The 13,555-nt window shown below is 40.2% G+C and overlaps 1 protein-coding gene across 1 annotated transcript; it reads left to right on the top strand.

The window, feature by feature from the left end:
- On the top strand, positions 1-13,469 carry nudt4a (nudix (nucleoside diphosphate linked moiety X)-type motif 4a). Its single transcript, XM_051381416.1, has 5 exons — positions 1-470; positions 5,485-5,595; positions 8,005-8,049; positions 8,370-8,457; positions 11,805-13,469. The coding sequence occupies exons 1-5, from the start codon at positions 372-374 to the stop codon at positions 12,032-12,034; spliced, it is 573 nt and encodes a 190-aa protein (XP_051237376.1). The 5' UTR covers positions 1-371; the 3' UTR covers positions 12,035-13,469.
- Positions 13,470-13,555: the final 86 nt, after the last annotated feature.

The following is a 13,555-nucleotide window of genomic DNA, read 5'->3' as shown; positions in this document are numbered from 1 at the left end:
GGAGGAGGAGGACCGAGGACAAACCACAGATGTGAGCCAGTTTGTTGAAACATGCGTGGTTGATGACAGCAGCACTAAATCCACCATGGTAGGTACATGGTAGGACCCCCGAGATCTGGTCTAACACTGCCCGGGAATGAATGGAGTTCACACGTGGTGATTGGGACTATCTGAAGAAGCAGTGTGGGAAGATTTCGGAAGATTAAGCCGCTCCTGCTCTCTCTCACCCTCTCCCTCCCTCCCTCCACCTCCACCTCCACCAAACTCTGTGGCACAGCCGGGAGACACTTTCTTCAGCTGTTTGTTTGAATCCAGATTGTCGCTTTTTCTTTTTCCTCCCCCGTTTATACACTCGACAGTTGCTGATATAAATGATGAAGTTTAAGCCCAACCAGACCAGGACGTACGACGGGGAAGGGTTCAAGAGAAGAGCGGCGTGTTTGTGCTTCAAAAACGAAACCGAGGAGGAGGTAAGATGTGTCTGTCGACGGCTGCAGCTGAGGGTTAACCTGTCTCTCTCTCTCTCTCTCTCTCTCACACACACACACACACACACACACACACACACAGACTGGGTTTAATACTGTGTGTGTGTGTGTGTGTGTGTGTGTGTGTGTGTGTGTGTGGACTTGGCTGAAGGGCCAAATATTTTACCTATTAAACAACCGGAGGGGGGGTCTTACAAGCTGGCACCCACTGCAACCAGCTCCCAGCAGGAGACCATCATTTTCATTTCCTGTCCAGGAGGAACTCATAATTCATAGGGACAAGGCTTCCTCGCTATGTCCCTGGATGAAGTCAATAATCATTGACATTTATTTGATTACATGTTTCTAATTCTCATAAAGCTTTTAGTGCCACCCTTTAAATAGACCACCTGTCTTTCTAAAGTCTTGTATCAACGTTCACTCACCTGCAAGGTGTTGTTGTGTTTTCTAACACTGAAGTCAGCTGATGTGGTTTTATTGCTCAGGTAATTTCCATATCAACACATCATTGTTATCACTAATCCTTTGCTGAGTAATGAACCTGTTTGCTTGTTCTGAACTGAACTATGTTTGCAATGTGGTGCTGCAGCATTGTATTGTTCATTCATATTTAGTCTGTATTCAATTATACATCATTAAAAAAGCACATCAGAGTAGTCCCACACCTACTCAGTTTGCACACACCGGCTCATAAATGTTTAAAAGTAGTGATGTGGCTAATAATGACGTTACAGAGGTTTGAATATGTCTCTCATTACACTCATTCTGCAGCTAACATTAACTCTTAAAATATGTATATCTATATTTATGTATATATGTATGTAGTATAATATCTTCATTTGATGCTACTGGAGTTAATTTTTTTTTGTTTGTTTGGGGTAATAATTGAGAGTTAATATGGAGGAAGTTATACACTGGGGGCGGGAGGGCCTGCCCTAGATCACAACGTGTCTGCCCAGTGACGGCAACCCATCTCAGGACCACATGTGATAGGGGGAGTGGGGTCGTAGGGGCCTGGTTGGGGGCTGTGTGTGTTACACTGTGTGCTAAACACCAAGTGACCTATCAGCTGCAATTTATAGAAACAAGGTGCAGGCACTTGCTGTCCCCCTGACAGATTTGCTTTCCTGCTCCTCGTGCTGCCTTAATGTTAAAAGTTACTCTGATTATTGATTATTGCAGTGGAGGATGATTAAATGGTCTCATGTCCATTGGCATGCTGATCTCGTCTGTCATTCTCACTGTCTTTCCTTTTGATTGTATATTAGGTGGTAAACTATCCGTCCTGTCTGCATGCCTGGTTTATAGTCACTTCCTCAGCGTGTCAGCTGGAGTCCAGGAAGACATATACTGGACAGGATGACTTCATATTGGTTGTACTCTGAACAATAATGTTTTTAAACAAAACTTTTTTTACCTTTCAATACAAGCAGTGGCTGATTTGTTATTTTTTTAACATGAGGGATGGCCCTAACCTTAACCCTATAGTGTGGATTTATCAATGCAGGGGGGAGGGGATTCATTTGGTCAACAACATCCACCCTTATCCCCCCCACAATTCACCCATTGAAAACAAGGTATGCAATGTTTGTGTAACTGGCATCTAGTGTGTTTTTAATAATAATAACCTGGAAAATAAGAAATATGTCTTACAGGATAATGCAATCTAGTACAAAAACCAAATTTAGAATCAAATTTGTGATTTTAGTTGGGCAATAAGGTTGAAATCAGTATCACAATATGGCAATACACAGTGTAAAATCCTAAAAACAAGTTTATTGTTACAATTAACTAATTGGAATTATGTAAAATGTTTATGTTATCACACTGTTTTTGCTGAAAGTTGCCTATCTGTGACACAGTTGCATCAAACAATTTAAAGTTATACTGAAAGCTTCATGAGGAGAGTATCTGTAGTAATGCTGCTGTATTGATTTGCATTACATTAGACAGGAGTTTACATTATTGTATCCAGTCACTTTATACTTGCAGCACCAGAAATGATAATAATCTGAAAGAAACAGAACCCCTACATGTGTTCTTGCTTTACCTTCTTGCCTCATCAGGTTTAGTATGAGTGTAATATCTGTAGCTGGATGGTAATCAGGTGTTGACCACCGTGAAGCTGTTGTGCGGATGTGGACGCGCGCACTCTGAGCTCTTCCTCACCCTCACTGAGGTGTTTGTGTGGAGCCGGTTCGGGGTCGTTAACCTCCTCCGCTAAGCTCTTTTTGTTTTCATACAGAAAGGCAACTGCTGATCCAGTGGTTTTTTGAGTGCCTACGTGTTTCACGTGGCGTTTGTGTGAAATTGCGCATGCATGTGTGTGTTTGTGTGCATTTGTGTCAGTGAGACAGCTGCCAGTGTTTCAGCAGCCCTCAGGGCCCTGCACAGGCAGACTTTCAAATGAGACTCACCACTGTTCTCCTCCTCTGCAGCTATTAATTTACCACCTCATCATCAGTCATCACGCAGCAAACTTTTTCCACCATGTGACACATACACGGACATTAGATAAATTACTACAGCGCCTATATTTTTCATTAATTTAGACCACTTTGTAGATCACTTTGACGAGGTGTCAAGAGCAGTTGAAGCCCTAGAGCCTTTATATTTTTGCTGTGCTGTTCATATTATTTTTAAAATGTGGCCCACATTAGAGTCCAGTGTGAAGAGGTCACTGACCTGAAGTGACCTGCGTTATGTCAGTCACATAAAAGTCACATTCATTCTGATCTGGCTTTTGACACTGAGGTCGCATTCGCATTGCAAAAATCAGACCTGTACCTGATTTGGACCACACATGAAAGCGGTCTAACTCAAAATTGAAGGGATCAGATTTGTGATTTGTGCTGTTCTATCATGAAATAATCGGAACTGAGTCACATAAAGGCAAAAAAAGATTTGGGCCGCTTTCGTCGGCAGTGTGAACGGAGCCTGAAATCTCCTTTTGTAAAAACACAAAAACTTCCAACTGACCATACTTTTCATTGGCACTGTTTCTTGGTTAGCTGAAAGAAATTCATTATATAAAAAACATTGTTGATTTGAATAATAACTCAAAGCAGGAAGATGCCCCATTGTTTTGCATATATATTTTGTATTTTCTTTAAATATATATAAGAGTAGGACTAGTAAGGGATATAACAATACTCTGAACTTACAATTGGATATAATTCACAATAGTGGGTTCAAGATATTATTTTCTAACAATTTGTTTAACAAAATGAGATGGGAGACAAATTATGACTGCAAAAGAAGACAAAATCTATCCAATTTTAGAGCCTTTTGTATCTATGAGGTAGGGTACAAACTGTGCAAAACAATGCATATTCCTCTCCTCTTTCTCGTCTTTGCCCCTTGATACTACAAATAATTTTTCATCTCACTGATTTTAATCCTCACATATTTGCATCACGGTTTAACTGGTTCACGATACATCTTTACATCCCCAGGACCAGTGAATCGGTGAGGTAAAGATTAAACTCTGCATGTTTTAGTGAGTAAGTGACTACTGCAGATTCAATATCACTGAATGTGATAATTGCATGACAGCCACTTCACTTGTATCTTATAACTTGGCCTGTAATTCATATATAAATATGAGACAGAGTTGTGTGTGTTAAGAATAAATCATACAGTCTCCTGAGAGCTTGTCAATGCAAGGACAGAGACACTCCCACACACATTTAAACATTTATATCTAGAGCCAAAGGTTGTAAACAGGTAAACATGAGCCCCCTTTGAGTTAATTAAGTTAACTCAAAGTTACTTAAGTTGTAGTTTTGTAGTGTGCTGCAATTCACAAAGTTGATGACTGAATAAGCTCAGTTAACAGCAAGAATGTCCTGAGATTTCTTCTGGGTTTTTCTTCTACTCTTGACCCGCGTACAAGTTAGTGAGTTACAGCCAACCGCCACACAGCGTGAAGTTTCACTCATCGCAGTCATTTCTGTGCAATCGAGACCAGCTTTGACGGCAGGGAAGATGTTGTCATTAGTGCTCTTCACAAAACTGCCATGCTTCCACTATCAGGTCTCAGCAGGAATGTGGACACATCTTAACGTTGGGAAACCTCAGATGGGTCTGTGTTTGCCTGCAGTGCCTGATATGCAAATAGCTGACTTTTGGTGCCAATCTTTGCTGTCAAGAGAGCTATTACAGGGAGGGACGTAGTGGCAGCACACGTCCAGTAGAATTCAAAAAGCGTTCACACGTGAACTTAATGTGGGTCAGTGTGATGCCTGATAGGGTTTAAGGTCAAGTGACAAGTGAGTGCTTCTCCAGAGGGCCACCGCGCTCAAAAAAGACCAAACTGCATGTGTTTGAGGTCAGTTAAACATAGTGTGTGGGCTTTAGGTTGATTATTTCAGATTAGACTGCTGATTTGCCATATTTTTCTGTCATGTTTTATAGCCTCCTTCAGCTTTTAATATTTTATCATTGTCAGTTTAAAAAAACCCCACTAGGTTTTTATTTTTTATTTTCAACTGCATTCAATTTTAAGGTTCATATTTCATTGTTTTGCATTATATTACGTAGTCTGCCTAAAATATGAGGTATTCCTGGCAGGTGTTGCTTTTATTGTTTCCCCCTGTGGTCACATCTCAGGCAGGAAAAGTGAGTTAAGTTGAAGTGTTGGACAATTAAACATATATCCAAAATAATGTTTTTTAATTCAGGAACATACACTTTGAACATCAGGCTGACTAGTTACTCTCATTCACCTATTTGAATTATGTGGCAAAGAGTGTGTCATGCTCAGCGGCCTAATCTGCACCACGCTCATATTGCATTAAGGAAACGCAGTGAATGACTGGAACTACGTGTGAGATGTTCGATACACTTCCTGCTGAATGAATAGCACCACACTCAGTCGCCACCAGACACCTATTAGTGGTGAGGGACTCTAAACCTGGGCATGCCGTTGGCGTGTTTTTTGGCACCATCTGAACTCTGCAGCAGAGATCTGACGAAGGCCTTTTCTCCTTGGAAGGTGCTGCTGGTGAGCAGCAGTCGACATCCAGACCAATGGATCGTGCCAGGAGGAGGAATGGAGCCTGACGAGGAGCCCTGTGGAGCCGCCGTCAGGGAGGTGTATGAAGAGGTGAGCTGAAAAAATGAAGAAAACACAGTTACATCATGTAATTGTTCTTCTTTTACATTTTGTTGTTAGCACTATATAGTAAAACCATCAAATGTACATAGGGGTGATTTTGTTTAACCACAGATTGCATACACTTGGCAGTACTGCTGACCATTTTCCAGAGTGTACTGTATGTATTTGGAGGATTTTCTTCCTCTGAGGGAGCCACTGTTTTGTTTTTGCTAGTACAATATGAAAAAAAAAACTTTAAGACATTTTGGACTTGGTTTATTTATTTCTTAAGGGGGGGTCAAAGTTGTAATACTGTAGCACGATAATGCAGGTAAAAGTAGGACTTCATGTTTGCTCAACTCGCTGTGGGAATTTCCAACAAGTGAGAGTCAGCTGATGACCAGCGTTGCTTTCACAAGCTATGTTGTCATAAAATGGAAGTGGAAGATAAACAATCAGCAAACATGTATATTGTGAAAAGAATGTCGTGAACTGGGTCATTTCATTTGTTCAAAGGGTCTCTGGTGTGGAAGCCAACTCCACAACACTCAGATGTTGGAATTTGAACTGAAATTAAACGCATCAATAAGAAAAACCCCAGCCCAGGCCTGCATTGGCCTGGATAGAAATATTTGGCAATGATGCATAAATGGCCAGTTAATTGTTCTGTGGTTTAGTGAAGGAGGCTGCTGGTAGTTGGCCAGAGTGTTTGGCGTGGGGTGAGCGGTGAGCTTCTGCCATGGACAGTAGTGGTGCTGACAGCTTTGAAGTATGGCAGTGACATTTGGGAAGGGTTTCCAGTTACCCACATCTTGTGCCTCTCAGACCAGACATGTATCTGAATATGGATGAGCTGCAAACCAACCACTGTGGCGAGGTAACAATTCAAAACGTCATGTTTAATACCCTGCTGACAAGTTCTACACATCACCCTCAGGGCCCCACGTGAAGGTTTAAATGTTTGCAAATGGGAGATTTCAAATTTAATTGTAGTGTCTTTTTTTGTATACAACAATGAAAGATAATAATGCTGGGAAATATCACTACAAATTCAAGCATGACAGTGATTTTGCAGTTTGTTGTCCCTTACTATACACAATAGTGCTGTCCCAATTATATACTACATACTACATACTAATTCTTAGCAGGCTTTGAGTACATCATGGGTTCACCATGCAAAAGTGACAAAATTACAGTTATATAATTATGCTCAAAAGACAGCATCCAAACTGAAAAATAACTGAGTGTGCTGTTCTCCAGCATTTCACCACAATGCTACGCACAAAGGAAAATTAGAATTACGTGCAGCTGCAAAAAATTAAATAAATTGCAAATTGTGGTTAAACCTCTCCAGAAAGAAAGCTTAAAGAATGTTATTTGTATATTTACTTCAAAAACAAAATACTATAAATTTAAGTATAATAGCACATACTGTATTCAGTAGAATGCGTATGTAGTATGGAATAATTGTCTGTGTCTGTTGTGGGCTTCAGAGAGGCCAAGTCTGAAACATGTTCCTGGAATGCCTCTCTGTGTCTCCCAGCCAGCAAATCTTTTATTTTTTTTATTTTTACAAAAAGTCGATTGTACATACCATTAGTATCCGCTGACTTGCTCCACAAGCTGCCTAGCTTTACTGACTCACTCTAATATAATGATGAAGGTTGGGATCGAGCCCCTACACATCTCGGGGAGTAGTTTCTCTATAAGTTTGTGACTAGTTAAACTAAAGAATGATGAGATTTCACAAGAAAAAGCTTTCTGAAAATTAAACGTAACTTTTTAAAGCTGGTTTTGTTTCTCTCTTTCCTACCCCACTAATCATCTCGCGACCTCATTAAGTTTGGAACTTCTTGTGTGTGGGGGGGGGTCCCGACCCCCAGCTTGGAAATCACTGCTCTAGGACACATGTGAGTTGACGTTTCCACAGCTGAAGTCTTCTAAAAGTAAATTTGTGACAAACCGTGCATAAGCAGCAATGGATCTCTATTCGTGCACTACTTAAGCCCTTCTGTCTCGTCATGCTGTCACTATGTTTAGGTCTACCTGGTCATCTCTGCCATGCTGTCTTACAGGCACGTGGCCATGCTGGGATGGTACTAAGCCACAGGGTTTCCTGTCCTAAATGAGACGAATGTTCAACTGAGACTGTGCATACACATTTGAACAGAGACAAGCTGTTCCTAATACCAGGTCACGCGTTCCTCGCTGTGTTTCAGCTGTATGAAAATGTCGTACAGTGACTGTTTTCATTCAGCTTACTTGTTGTCAGAAGGTCACTATGAACTTAATAAAAACAGAACATCGACTTAATGAGTAACATGTAATATTCAGTGCTGGTGATATACAACACTGTGTGGTCATTCAAATGTAAATGTATTGAATGACTCTTGATTAGTTTTCTCCGTGTGTGTGCAGGCTGGTGTGAAGGGAAAGCTTGGCAGACTACTAGGTATTTTTGAGGTAAGCTTGTCAAACTGTCATGGAAAATTGTAATAAATTCTCACTTGGCATATAATACATTATATAACTGTTTAAAATTCTGTATCAACTTAACTGGTAACCCTACTATCGTGCCTAGAATACCTTTATAGGCATGCCTAATGTTTATGTGCCAGTCCTCAGTCGGCGAGAGTGTTAAGATGTTTTGTTCTTGTTGTAAAACACTAAATTTAATCACAGTTAACATCCTTTATTTACTGTATATGAAAGCTTTGCATACATTTCATTGCCCCAGCTTTTTGCAATGATCTAAAGTAATGTCTTCATCTAAACCTTTGCAGCACAATCAAGACAGAAAGCACCGGACGTACGTCTATACCCTCATAGTGACGGAGACACTGGAAGACTGGGAGGACTCTGTCAACATTGGTATGCCTCCAGTTTTTTGTCATCATATTACCGATGGTGTTACATAAATCATGTTGCAGGTTTTTACCCACACGAGTACAAGAACGAGTCTTGTCCCAGGGGGTTTATTGAAAGTAACCTGAATTTATTGAAGTTATCAAACCCATATATCTTGGTTTTCTGGGTAAGACAACTTTATTCACATGAGACTCTTTCACTCTTTGTTAAATCATTAGGGCCCCTCATCCATAGAGGTAAATTAAAGGTACCATCACAGTCTGTTGACATTCATGTCTTTCTCTTCCTCGCCCTTGTTGGTTCTTTGCATATTAGAGCCACCAACTGTTGATTTGTGGACTGGTGTAAAACCAGTGGCAGGATGTTTCGCTTACATGCTTGTCACTATTAGGCCTTTTCCACCAACAGGGAACCGGCTCCGTTCCAGTTCGGGCACCTACATGTTAACAGTTCAGAGCATTTTGGCCACAAATAAATTAGTTAGAAACCTGAAAAGTTGGTTCCCAGGTGGAACGAAAAAATATAAAAATATCAGGTTTTCTACACGTTATTGCCTCTGTTGATGGCTGTTGACCAACTTCGGCTGGTTCGGGAGATAACACCAAGGTTTGAGAACCAGAGCTAATTTGGTGGACACAGTATGTGTCCTCTTGCTGTGCCATACAAACACACTGGGGACCCACAAAAACACCATTCCTTAGCGCTAGGACTGGTCAAAACACTCAGCAGAGTAACTTTTTAAGGGTTTTATGGCAAATTGAAACAGTTGTGAATAAATCACATTATTACACAGATAATAATATTGTGACAATTATAATGGCATACAGAAAATATTCTGACTCTTCAAACTAATTTAAGTTATTTTGTTGTCTTTTTGACAGTAAAAAACGTATTTATTTATTTATTAATTAGATCGCTGGTCAGAATATTGAGTAAGGGTAAAAACCATAAAGGGGAATCCATTGAGAAAGACTTTTGAGGCCTCCAGTGGTCACTTTGTAAGCTGAGAAACTGGGACACATACTTATTGATTAAGTCAAAGCTCTACACCGTTTACAGTCCTAAAATAGAAAGACAGTAAAACAGTTATCAAAATGATTAGTCGATGAATTGATTATTATAATTTTTCAAAACAAGGTATTTGAAGAAGTTGTCCTGGACTGATTTCTAATGAAAATAATCATTTGTTTACAGCCCTAAAATTAAATTAATTAATTCCCCCCCTTTGTTCATTTTTTTGCCCCATTGCCGGTAATCTGGATGACTCACTGACATGTGATCACTATTGGTTTTGAATACATTTGGTATTTTAAATCTAATGCTTCTCTGGGGACTTTGTAACTCGAAACTTAAACTATTTCTAACTGGTGTAGAAAAAAAAAGTGGTCGTGATAATTTACTCCCTTCACCCACAGAAATAGAGTTCAGCCTGTTCACAAGGGGGAGGAATGTTTGCTGTGCCCAGTTGTTTTTCAGTTATCATCACTCACCACAGCCCCCTCCTTACTTGTCCTCTCATGCCCTGCGCGAGGGCTGCGACTGAGCGGAAAGAGCTCGGTGGTGCTGGTTTAATTCACTCTCCCCCTCTGCTGAAAGGCCAGCGGTGGTGTACTTCGGGGTGTCAACATAAAGTTTTACACCACCCTCTGATGATCACACGCCACGCCGATGTCCTTTTACCAAAATGCTGTGTGGAATGCGAGGAGATGATAGGTTTGAAGTTGTGTATAAATCACTCCCAGCTGACGGGTTACTGGACAGATCATTTTTTATGGAAGGTGCTTTTTTTAGGAAGGTTTGATGACATGAGGGCTTCATAAACACTAACTGAGGTAGGTTAGGAATGTCCAGCCCCACTTTGACTTTTGTGCTGCACTTTTACATTACATTATATTTTATAATACTGTGGTCTAGCAGTTTAATTGTTGTGCTACTTGTGCAAATTATTTTACCTGTTGAGCAATCTTACTCCCCACTCAGTAAGGCATACAATAACACTGCTGAAGATCTTTTTAGTGAAGAATGTCCTTGGCAGTTTCATCTTGGTTTCATTAAAATGTCCAAGAAGACCAAGCTTCTCTCTAAATAAACAAATCAAAGTGTTTGCAAAGCTGAATGAGGGAGGAGTGCAAGTAGCAGACAGAGAAGGAGAAAGACCCCACAGATGGAAGACAAACAAGATCAACTCAAATAGAAGAAAATTAAAAAATGGAAGTGCACCGTGTTGATGTGTTATGCAAGGAAATCACAATCTTGAACAACCAATGACCTCATTGATTTCAAAGCAGACTTCAGGCAAGTCCACTTGACATACTATGTTGTAAGACATGGTGTGACTATAAGAAATACTTTGTTTTCTTGCTTATCTGTGTCAAACTTTAAAGGTCCAGCGTGTAGGACTTAGTGCCATCTAGCAGTGTAGTTGCAGATTACTGTATCTACTGATTATTATGTTCAAAGCATTGTTTTGTCCGTTCTGGACTACTGTAGAAACATGGCGGTTCAAGATTGCAGCCTCTGCTCCTTCTGTAGATTCTAAGTTAACAAAAACACCATGATTCTTATTTTACACTACATTATACACTAATGAAAACATACCTATGAATATAAGATTCTATTTCTGCAAAAAGATCCTCCTTAATATCACACACTGGACCTTTAATATCCATGTATTACCATCCGTTATATATTTATCAGCAGGGTGGAGGCCTAGTTTAAAGGGGCCAATATGCTTAAAACAAAGTGCTTGTTGGCTTGTGGCACAGTTTCCGAAACCCGCACCTGTCCGATGTCGGAATACGGGAACGCTACAGCTGTTGCAAAGCTGACACTCGGACAGACCCGAAACCCCAAGGTCACAGTCAGGGTCAATCCCAGCAATGGCCAGTATGCTCAGTGTAATCCATGATTACAGCAACAAACATCTGCCTCATACCTGCCAACATTTATGTTACAAATACAAGGTTTTTTGTCTTCTTCACAGTAAAGCAATAAAGCAGCAATGACAGGAAATTGAAACCGTTCAGTCCAACTTGTCTTGAATTTGTTAATTAAGTTACTGTAAATGTGGTGATAGACAGGTTGAATTGTATCTAGTGTGTGTACACAGTGTACATTGTGTTAGACAACTTCAGTGACGTCAGACAAACTCTTAATATAATAATTATTCATAATAAAGTTTAAGAGCAATGCTGCAAATTATGGGAGAAAAACAGGAGATGGCCTTGAAATACGGGAAAATCCTGGGGAAAAAACGGGACTGTTGGGAGGTTATGATCTACAGTGTGATCAGTGTGTGAGCCATATGCCAACAACCTGCCCTTGTCTTTTTTCTCTGAATGTTTACACAGGGAGGAAGAGGATGTGGTTCAAAGTTGACGAAGCCATCAGGGTCCTGCAGAGCCACAAGCCTGTCCACGCAGAGTACCTACGCAGACTCACAAACACCTGTAACCCCACCTGCGGTCCTGTGTGCAGCCCGACTAATAACGGCAACACCCCAAGCTCCCAAGTGATGGACAACAACACACCTCACTATGTTGTTTACTCCACACAGGGCTCAGATCTAGTCAACAGATAGGGACCGCAACCCCCCCCCGCAGCAAGCAGGACACCAGGACGGACATATCATGTGCAAAAAGACTTCTGCATTGATTTGCATTACTAACGCAGCCTCTTAATATGTACAGTATGGGATTTTGAAAGCGATTTCGAGTGGGCTTGAAGAGTTGCTAAAATGTTTTCCACGTATATATTTATGATTTTTTTTTTTTTAAGGATATTTTTTAACAACCATCACCAGCTAATAGAGCAAATGTGTTCATGTAAAGTGTTAAGCTTTAGGTGGGTTTTTGTCAATGTGCTACTTATGCAATGTAAAGGTCCGTTTTAGCCCTACGTGCTGAATATTTGCCTTGCATTGCACCAAGTGTCTGGGTGGTTTCCTGGAGGCCAGTACTGGGAAGTGTTTGCTCTTAGAGGAAGTCATATCCCCACAGTGACTCAGTGCCAAATAATGCCCTTTTGTGAATTGTTAGGGCACTTTTTGGGAGTAAAGCTACTGTCACTTCACTACAGCTCAGATTTGGTGAGGTATTTTGCCTAAAGAGAGCTGAGGGCAAAGTCTGCTTTGATGCAACGAGTGCGAACAACATTTCTCCTCCTGTAATTACGACCTTAAAGGTACATACAGTATCATCTCTAATCACTAGCAACAGTGTAACACTGTAATAAAGCCTAGGTGACACTGAAATGGAGACTTAAATACTCCTTCCTCAAACATTGTTTTATTTGTACATATATTTAATGTTGTCCGGCTGAGTAAATTACAGTATATTGGCACAGTTAGATAAATATCAGCGTTCTTATAGTGGAACAGAACTGCATAATAATAACAATTGCGATAGTGCCAAAGAAAGACATTATTCAGCACTACAAGAAGAACCATATTAAGTGCATTTGACAAAGTCCTTTTTTAATGTCCAAGGCTACAATAAGGAGGTTTTAGATTACAGTGTGTTTTATTCAGAGACCTCGAAGTGCCTTCACAAACACATTAGTAAATTGTGTTTATCTTCTGGACACTGCACCTGCAGTACAATCTGCCTTACACACACAAAACCAGCCCTTTGTTTTACTCAGCTGTGGTAAGATTAGAACAATGTTACAGTTAAATGTACATTATTTAGTATTGATTAAATTTATTTATTTATGTTTCATGGAGGGGATTCCCCCCCCGTCCCTCCTCCCATCATAAACCGGAAACTATGACAGGAAGTCATGGTCAGTGTGCAGGCCTGACTTTTTTTTTGTAGAGAGCAGAAAGTGCAAATGATGTGATAAATTCAGTTTATTGATCATTGGTTCTTGGCAAAAAAAACAAAAACGGATTAACCCTTATTATTATTATTATTATTTTTTTTTTTTTTCTATTTCTGCATGTGTGACTGTAATAGTCTGCTGTGCACCATCATGTTTGTATATAAAAACCGCAAAATAAAAAAACAAAAACAGTTTATTGATCATCCTCATTGCCACATGTTGTTTTTATAATAAGTGCAGTATATTAATCTTGAATGTAGCCAGGCTGGTTCCTCCTCCA

Source organism: Dicentrarchus labrax, unplaced genomic scaffold (assembly GCF_905237075.1).
Source record: "Dicentrarchus labrax unplaced genomic scaffold, dlabrax2021, whole genome shotgun sequence".
NCBI classification, from domain to species: Eukaryota; Metazoa; Chordata; class Actinopteri; family Moronidae; genus Dicentrarchus; species Dicentrarchus labrax.
The sequence above is the reverse complement of the archived record's forward strand: the minus strand, read 5'-3'. Positions and strand labels throughout refer to the sequence as shown.

Excerpts from the sequence above, each read along its gene's own strand:
- nudt4a (XM_051381416.1), top strand. The coding sequence starts at position 372 with ATGATGAAGTTTAAGCCCAACCAGACCAGGACGTACGACGGGGAAGGG. Across the intron at positions 5,596-8,004 it reads TCAGGGAGGTGTATGAAGAG|GCTGGTGTGAAGGGAAAGCT; the intron begins GTGAGCTGAAAA and ends GTGTGTGTGCAG. Across the intron at positions 8,050-8,369 it reads GACTACTAGGTATTTTTGAG|CACAATCAAGACAGAAAGCA; the intron begins GTAAGCTTGTCA and ends AAACCTTTGCAG.